At 57.7% G+C, this 8,714-nt stretch overlaps 1 protein-coding gene across 1 annotated transcript in view; it reads left to right on the top strand.

Annotated features, from left to right (window-relative positions):
* Positions 1–440: 440 nt before the first annotated feature.
* The window catches only part of CAPN1 (calpain 1, (mu/I) large subunit), an 8,856-nt gene continuing 582 nt past the window's right edge, over positions 441–8,714 (top strand). Inside the window, exons 1-18 of the mRNA XM_008942108.1 lie at positions 441–733; positions 1,323–1,392; positions 2,859–2,977; positions 3,120–3,253; positions 3,425–3,593; positions 4,167–4,260; positions 4,326–4,401; positions 4,613–4,687; positions 5,101–5,261; positions 5,341–5,510; positions 5,722–5,733; positions 6,010–6,221; positions 6,345–6,384; positions 6,645–6,710; positions 7,053–7,110; positions 7,208–7,272; positions 8,114–8,182; positions 8,300–8,378. Of these exons, the coding sequence (XP_008940356.1) occupies positions 488–733; positions 1,323–1,392; positions 2,859–2,977; positions 3,120–3,253; positions 3,425–3,593; positions 4,167–4,260; positions 4,326–4,401; positions 4,613–4,687; positions 5,101–5,261; positions 5,341–5,510; positions 5,722–5,733; positions 6,010–6,221; positions 6,345–6,384; positions 6,645–6,710; positions 7,053–7,110; positions 7,208–7,272; positions 8,114–8,182; positions 8,300–8,378 (1,915 nt within the window). The 5' untranslated portion in view covers positions 441–487. The remainder of the gene's footprint in view (positions 734–1,322; positions 1,393–2,858; positions 2,978–3,119; positions 3,254–3,424; positions 3,594–4,166; positions 4,261–4,325; positions 4,402–4,612; positions 4,688–5,100; positions 5,262–5,340; positions 5,511–5,721; positions 5,734–6,009; positions 6,222–6,344; positions 6,385–6,644; positions 6,711–7,052; positions 7,111–7,207; positions 7,273–8,113; positions 8,183–8,299; positions 8,379–8,714) is intronic.

Below are 8,714 nucleotides of genomic sequence, written 5' to 3'. Positions count from 1 at the left end.
CCCAGCTGGGACAAGAGAAGGTCCCAGAAAGCTGCATCGGGAGGAGAGGCTGTCTGAGGTGGGAAGTGCATGAAATTCCTCCAGGCTCGGCCCTTCCGGACAGGACACAAGAGCTGTAAAGCTCGCCAGCAGCCGGGCTTCAGAGTCGCTCTGCTGCTTTGGTGTCCCAGAAAGACAGCCGTGCTGCAATGGCCAGGCGGGAGGCCACAGCTCAGAACAGGGCTGCTGCCGGGGACAGGATTTGGGGAAGTCCTCCTGGCACATGCACCCACCCTGGGGATGCTCCGTGTGCGGCTCTGCTCGCTGATGGAGAAGGTCCCTGCTGTGGGGGTGGTGGGGAACTGGGGACCTGGCCTCCGAGCTTGGCGCTGTGTGAAAAGGCTGATGTCCGTGGGGCGGTGTGAAGGGCCCAGGCCCTGCCGCAGCCCAGCCGTGCCCGTTTCGTTGCAGGGAGCGGAGCTGAGTTTAGCACTGCCGGTGCCCAGCCATGATGCCCTTTGGTGGAATGGCTGCCCGTCTGGAAAGGGACCGCTTGAGAGCCGAGGGGGTTGGCCAACACGACAATGCCATCAAGTACCTCAACCAGGACTATGAGGCCCTCAAACAGGAGTGCATTGAGAGCGGCACCCTCTTCAGGGACCCCCAGTTCCCAGCTGGTCCCTCTGCCCTCGGATTCAAGGAGCTGGGGCCGTACTCCAGCAAGACGCGGGGGGTGGAGTGGAAGCGTCCATCGGTAAGTGCTGGACTTGCTTCTCCTCAGGTTGGGGTGGCATCTCCACCCCGCAACATCTGCACTGACATGGTTTACCAAGCTGCAGCCGTGCCCCGACTGGCTCCTCTTGGTGCTCAGAGTTCCTCGAGTGCTCCATAGCCTCCTTTCCCAAAGGCCTAGAGCAATGCCCTGTGAGCATCTGCTCAGAAAATCATCCTGTCTAGCAGGCCCTGCTGCTCTGGGCAGCAGACCATGGGCTTTAAAATGGGTGGGCTGTGATATTGCTTCTGGGTGTCACAGCATGGATATATCACCCTCGGTGACGGGGCTTTTGAGGGTGTATAACACCTGGTGCCACAAGTGTAAGGGGAATGCCACTAGTCTGTCTAGCCGTGTCCTCCCATGGCTACAGCAGATATTGCCTTGCTTTACTGTGATGGCCTTGGGGTTGCAGTCAAGCAGATTTTCCTGGCAGAGAGAGGTGAGGTGCACCTCTCAGGGACTGTATACCCTTCCTCCCGAGTCAGAGTTGCAGCGAGTGCCAGCCCCTCAGAAGCCCAAGGCTTGCTGAGATCCAGCAGCAGCATCTGATTCCTTCCTCCTCCTGCAGGAATTAGTGGGTGACCCTCAGTTCATCGTTGGTGGTGCAACCCGGACGGACATCTGCCAGGGCGCTCTGGGTGAGTGCTGGAGCTCTGTCCCCAAACCTTGGTCTGGAGAGCTGTGGCTGGGGAGGCTTGGTGTGGCTGGAGAAGAGGCGTTTGTGTACGGTTGAGAGTATACCAGTTTCTCAGCACCCAGGCCCATGCGGTGCGTTTTCATGCCAGCCACTGCACAACCATCTCCGTACCAAAGGCTCCCTTCCCATTTAGTGTGGTGGAAACTGGAAGGCAGGGACACCTTGTGTCTCCTGGTGGTTCTAGATTAAGGCTCCGCAAAAATGGGTTGATGTGTGCCCAGCTTGACCGTGATAAGATCAGGGGAGATGTTGCGTGGGTCCGTGCTTGACACGTGCTGACAACAATGCCAGGAGCTGGTCCAAAGAGCTCCCTGCTTTAGTAAACGGTGAGGGGTGGCAGCTGGATGACAGTAACAAACTGAGGTGAGGATATATTGGTTATGACAAAGTGCTTGTGAAGCACCATGGTGTGGTGGAAGGGAATTGAGAGCAGAGCTACAGAGCACAAGTGGTGATTAGTCATTTCTCCGAGGATGTCTCCCAAGGCAAGGGTGCTGAGACAAGCAGAGCAGTGGTAATGGGCTGGGCAGGCTGGCAGAGCTGGCAACTGGGATTTAATGATCATCAGAACCAGATCTGGGTGCCACTGAGAGTGTCATCCTTATCTGGATCAAGTGGGGCACTTGGTTTGGAGTATCATGTACCTTAGCACATACAGCGTGCTGGTTTCAGGGCTGACCACATTTAATGCAGCCAGTAATCAGAACAAACTTGAGGTGGTAACGGGAGCACCTAACAGTCCAGAGCTCTGCGGTGGTGCTCAATTGGTCATTAAAATGTCTGGCACGTAATTTTGTCAAACCACAGCCCAGTTACAAGTTATCCAGGCTCGAGGCTAAGGTGTGACAGCTTCAAAGTCGAAAGAGAAAGAGGAACCAAGGCAAAGAATTTAGAGCGCAGTGCTGGCCTGGAGCAGCACTTGTGGTTAAGAGCACTTGGAAGGAAAAGCGTGGTGGTGTTGCTTGCAGTTTGAGAAGGTGGGGCAGCAGCAGCATTAAACCCTTCGCCTGGTAAAACACTTTTTTAATTGCAAAGTGTAATTCTGCTTCAGAACTCACTGTCTGAGGTGTGGAGGGCAGTCACACAAATGAGTCCCAGGAGGGCCTAGATGAAGAGCTGCAGGAGGGGGCTGCTGGTGCTGACTGTGCATGGTGGTGGTGGTCTGGACACAGGCTCTGCATCTGGAAGGATTGTTCCCTGTTGCCTTGAGCTCTACTTCTCTCTGAGGCAGGCTGGGCGAGCCTGGCTCCCTGAGCTGCGGTCACCTGCTGGACCCTCTCTGGTTTCTCCACGTGCTTTTTGAGCTGGGGAGCCCCGAATGTCTGCAAAGAGAATTCCATGGGCTCCTACACATCCACTGCCTCCCAGCTAGGTGGGTGCTCATACCAGCTTCCTCTCCTTCCCCAGGTGACTGCTGGCTGCTGGCTGCCATTGGCTCCCTCACGCTCAATGAGGAGCTCCTGCACCGCGTGGTGCCCCACGGGCAAAGCTTCCAAGAAGACTATGCTGGCATCTTCCACTTCCAGGTGGGCTGGGAGCTCCCGGACCTACACAGCCGGTGGGCTGTGGGTGGGAGGGAGGATGGCAGGTTGAGGGCATCCCTCTGGGGCAGGGGTGAGCAAGTCGTGTGATGCTCCGAGCTCACGCCACTCTCTCGTGACCCTCCAGATCTGGCAGTTCGGTGAGTGGGTGGATGTGGTGGTGGATGACCAGCTGCCCACCAAGGACGGGGAGCTCCTGTTCGTGCACTCGGCAGAGTGCACCGAGTTCTGGAGCGCTCTGCTGGAGAAGGCCTACGCCAAGTGAGTACCCGCGCGGCGGGCGCGTGATGGGTGGGTGACAGGGCACCTCGCTGTGCAGGGCAGAGGGGAGGGGGTGTCTCCTCTCCCTGGCCCCGCTTGTGCTGGGCGTCTGGGGAGCAGCACGCGACGCCCTTGTCACCTGACGCGCCCCTCTCTCTGGCTGGCTCTCAGGCTGAACGGCTGCTACGAGGCGCTCTCGGGGGGCAGCACCACCGAGGGCTTCGAGGACTTCACCGGAGGCGTGGCGGAGATGTACGACCTGAAGCGGCCGCCGCGCAACATGGGCCACATCATCCGCAAGGCGCTGGAGAGGGGCTCCCTGCTGGGCTGCTCCATCGACGTAAGTGGTGTGCTGGGGGGAGCCAGGAGCTCTGCCCAGCAACGGCCGAAGCCAGGCCCTACAGCCCGAGGTTGTGTCAGCAGTCTCCTCACTGGGACACCGGGTGGGAGGTTACTTCTTTCCCCTCTTAGCAGAGCGCCTTTTCCAGAGCCAGCGTGGCAGCCCCAGGGTGGAGTACATGGGGCTGCAGCCCAGCTGCTGTGAATGGGCTCCTGTGGATGAGGCAGGAATGTCCATCTCAGGCATGGGCTCCTAAGCAAAGGTCTGCCTATAGCTCTGTCCGTGACTTACATCAGCATCTGAGAATTATCTGGAGCAGGGTTTTCCATCTGTTCCCTCTCATGAAATCCTTTTCTCGCTTTCTGAAGTTTGAGTGCTTTCCTGATGGATCTTCAGAGTCTTCTGGCTGGGAAACTCTTTACATTGTCTTCAGCCAGCAGCCTTTGAGCAGAGGGTGCTTGTACCTGCTGTTTCTCTTGTCTGGAGCAGTGCAAAGCAAGGGAAATTCTTCATGTGATGGAGGTATAGGATGAATTTGATCATGTTCACTCGAGCTTTGCACATTCTCCTCAGATCACAAGTGCCTTTGATATGGAAGCGGTGACCTTCAAGAAGCTGGTGAAGGGCCATGCCTATTCTGTCACAGCCTTTAGAGATGTGAGTTACCTAGGTGAAACTTTAATAGCAATAAGCCAGGCTGGCCAGTGGCATGGGCTGAACCTCCTGTGTCTGGTGGCCGTCAGGAACAGCTCATCCGCATCAGGAACCCCTGGGGTCAGGTGGAGTGGACCGGAGCCTGGAGTGATGGGTGAGTTGGGCAGGTGGGACTTGAGTCCCACCACTGGCAGGACAGTGGGTACTGCACACACAGCAATGGAGTGCGTGGCACTGCCGGGGGGAAGTTCTCAGCGTGCAGCGCCCTTCGTGTCAGCAACAGGGGCAGTTTAGAGCCAGCTCTGAAGTGCTCTCGATTCACCTTGAGTAGTTCTTATCTAATTGTCTCTCTCCTGCTACTCCAGCTCCTCAGAGTGGGACAACATTGACCCTGGTGACAGGGAAGAGCTGCGGCTGAAGATGGAGGATGGAGAGTTCTGGTGAGTGCCAGAGCAAAGTGCGGCTCTGCTTCAGCGGTCAGCTGGGGAAGAAGCAGAGAAGCTGGGGAGAGAGCAGCGGTCCTGCTTCACCTGAAGCACATGACCTGCCTTTATGAGCTGAGTTTCCAGCACTGGAGAGACTGCTGATGTTTTCTCATCTGATCTAGTTAATAATTTTCCTCCCTTCAGGGTAACTCAGACCAACTAAATGCAAAATAAACATCTAGGAACAGTAAACATTCCTTCCTCCCCAAACCCAGCAGCAGGTTTTAAATGAGCTATAACTGCTCAGGGTAAAATAATGTTGCTGTCACTTAATTCTCCCAAAATTTTGGCTGGGTCCAGATCTGCTTGTGCTCTCCTCCCTCCGCCACAGCAGTGCCCTGGCCTCAGGCCCTGCCTGTCTCCTTCAGGATGTCTTTCCGGGACTTCATGAGGGAGTTCTCCAGGCTGGAGATCTGCAACCTGACCCCCGATGCCCTCACCAAGGACGAGCTCAGCCGATGGCACACGCAGGTGTTCGAAGGCACGTGGCGCCGGGGGAGCACTGCTGGGGGCTGCAGGAATCACCCAGGTACCTCTCCCCTCCGCGTCCCCCGTCTTGGCAGCCTGATGGAGCCGGGTGTCTCACCCAGACATCCTCTTCCTCCCAGCCACGTTCTGGATCAACCCCCAGTTTAAGATCAAGCTACTGGAAGAGGATGATGACCCTGGGGACGATGAGGTGGCCTGCAGCTTCCTGGTGGCTCTGATGCAGAAGCACCGGCGGCGGGAGCGGCGGGTTGGGGGTGACATGCACACCATTGGTTTTGCTGTCTACGAGGTAAGCCCTGCCCGTTCCGATGCTGCTTCCTTGAGACTGGCTCAGCCCTGCTGGTCCTGTCTGGACCTGGTATCCCAGTCCTCTAGGAAGCCTTTCCCACCTGCTTTGGCCAGCCTGTGGGTTACTGTCCCCCATCCTGTGCTCCCTGCAGCTGTAAAGGGTGGGGAAGGTGCTGGGATTCTGATATTTTTCCCCTTTTCTCTCCCTGCAGGTTCCTGAGGAGGTATGTCCTGAGCCGCTGGAGCCTATCCCCTCTCGGAGGGGAGCACAAGAGTGGGCAGGAACATGTTCATGCACATGGATGCATGGGTGTGCACCCATTGGTGTGGGAGCTCCCGCTGAGCTGGCAGTGGCCAGGGTGTTTACGGGTGCTGGGCACCCCCACGGGGGAGGGATGGGCACGGATGTCCTGCCTGACGGGGCTGCCTCTGGTCCCGCCGCTCCCTGTGGGTCCCCCCTGTTGTGGAGCTGTGGTCCACGAGAACGTTCATTCCCCCAGGCCCAGGGCAGCCAGAACGTGCACTTGAAGAAGGACTTCTTCCTGCGGAACCAGTCGCGGGCACGGTCCGAGACCTTCATCAACCTGCGGGAGGTGAGCAACCAGATCCGGCTGCCCCCCGGCGAGTACATCATCGTGCCCTCCACCTTCGAGCCGCACAAGGAGGCCGACTTCGTCCTGCGCGTCTTCACCGAGAAGCAGTCGGACACAGCGTGAGTCCCAGCCTGCCCAGGGAGCACCCCGTGCCCGGGAGCAGTGGGGCATTTCCCCACCGCAGGCAGCCTGCTGTGTGGGGACCCCACTCATTGCTTTGGTTTCCTCCTTTCTGCCCCCAGGGAGCTGGATGAGGAGATCTCAGCAGATCTGGCAGATGAGGTAGGAGCAGGTACCTTGGTTTGGTTGGTGCTGAGGCTGTGGGGCTTGGGAGGGGCAGCAGGACATGGTTGCCTTGCTGTGGGATGGCACTGTGGCTGTAGAGGGTCTGGCAGGGTCAAGGTGATTGGGATGTGGCAAGTAACAAAGGTGAGAAGAACAAAGAGGAGCTTCCCTTCCAGTTTGGGTTTGCTGAGCCCGAGAGGCAGGGCGGAACCGGCGTTTGACTACTAACCTCTCCCTTCTGCCCTGTGTCACCCCAGGAGGAAATAACTGAGGATGACATAGAGGACGGCTTCAAGAACATGTTCCAGCAGCTGGCAGGGGAGGTGGGTACGGCTGCGCCAAGCTCTGGGGGCCCTGGCCTGAGCAGGGGATGGGGTAGGATCCCTGGCCATGAGAGCTCCAGCCCACCACACGCTCAGTCAGTCCCATCCTGCAGAAAAGTCTGTCTTTGCTCAGCCCAGCTAGCCCCAAGGGTGGTGTGATGAGAGCAGATTTTGGGAAGAGGCATCCAGCTGTGTGTCAAAACTCTTCTGGGCATGCAGGGAATGCAACGGCACCCTTGTGGTTCGTGACTAAGGCACAGATGTTTAGGCAGGTGCAGGGGAATGGCCACAAGTAGGGTGGAGAGCAGGCAAGGGGTGCTGCTAACTCTGCTCCTGCTGCAGGACATGGAAATCAGCGTCTTCGAGCTCCGGACTATTCTGAACAGAGTCATTGCTAGACGTAAGTCCTGCCCTTCCCACCCTTTGCTCCCCATGGCCCAGGCCTGCTCAGCAGGTTGGGTTTGATGCACATGCCCAACCTCCTTCTTCCTCCTTAGACAAAGATCTGAAGACAGATGGGTTCAGCCTGGACTCCTGCCGCAACATGGTCAACCTGATGGATGTATCCTCTCGGCACCGCAGGCAGGGGCCAGCTTCCCTGGTGCTCATCCTGCTGGCAGCAAAAGTCCTCCATGGGAGCTGGGGCTTGGCTCTTCAGCACTGCTGAGGGTGTTCAGCCAGGGGAAGGAAGGAACAGGTCCACGTGGCTTCAGGGCCACCTGCCCTACACCCCTGGGCTTTAGCAGCAGGTTTTTTTACAAGGTCCATTGGTTCCCCTGCTTGCCTAGGGCCCTAATTCTGCCACCAGAAGCCCAGCCCCACTCATGCCTTCAACCTTCCCCTCCAGGAGGAAGCTCCCTGTGCTTCCTTTCCCTGCGGGCTCCCCAGCCTGACATGCCATGGGTGCCACCCAGCCTTTGAGGCGCTCCTGGAAGGAAACGAGAGCTGTTGGGATTCCTTCCCCCAGCAGTTAGAGATGAGAGGTATAAAGCAACAGGAGTCATGGCCTGTGTTCCTGCTTGCCCAAGGACACGCATCTGAGGGGTCAGGCAAGGGCAGAGGAGCAGCTCCAAGCCCTTCTCTAGCCTGGCCCTGCAGCATCCCCTTTAGCTGCAGCAAGCCCAGTTCTGCTCTGAGGACACCACAGCAACGTACTTACTAGAGCAGCAGCACAGCTCCTCCCTGGGAGTAGCACAGCAGCTAATTTAAGCACTGCACTTTCCCCGCTGGGTTGCAGGCTCTGATCTTGCTGATGCTGCAGGATAGAGAGGGCAAGTTGGGGGTAAAACTGGGCAGGCCAAGTGTAGCAAGGCTTTTCTTACCTCGGGGGGCTGTATCTGATGTTGTTGCCTTTACGCCATCCCCTTTGCTGGCTGATTTCTCCTTGACCCTCTGCTCCCCAGAAAGATGGCAGTGCCCGCCTCGGGCTGGTGGAGTTCCAGATCCTGTGGAACAAGATCCGGAGCTGGCTGGTGAGGAGGAGCAGGGTGTCATGACACACTGCACAAGAGGGCAGCAGTGTGAGGGGACAGCCAAGCTGGAGGCCACAGGAGAGCCTGCCCCTCATGCCCTGTGTCATGTTTTTGCAGATGATCTTCCGCCAGCACGACCTGGATAAGTCAGGCACCATGAGCTCCTATGAGATGCGCTTGGCTCTAGAGTCAGCTGGTAGGTCTGGAGAGGGATGGGGCTGGGCTAGGGGCTGGGGAGGGAGCCCCTGCTATCAGAACCCTGTCCCAGATAGCTGGAGAAGAGTGAAACCAACTTATATTGTGCTCCTGGAGACAAGATATCATGGTAGTGAGATGTGGCCCATGTCTGTGCTGGGCTTTCTCCATCACAGCTGTGTCCAGGTGCTGGGAGCCTCAGAGTGAGGGACAAAAGCAAGGTGGTCCCAGCCTCTGTCCTCCTCCTCTGACCTGCAGGGTCCCATCCTGGCAAAGCAGAGGCCTGGGGTGGATCAGTGAGCTAACTAGTCATCTGGCTCCAGGGAGGGCATCGCCT

The sequence above is a fragment of the Merops nubicus genome, unplaced genomic scaffold, assembly GCF_000691845.1.
Source record: "Merops nubicus isolate BGI_N331 unplaced genomic scaffold, ASM69184v1 scaffold3426, whole genome shotgun sequence".
NCBI lineage: Eukaryota > Metazoa > Chordata > Aves > Coraciiformes > Meropidae > Merops > Merops nubicus.
This window is presented reverse-complemented; position numbering and strand designations above follow the sequence as displayed.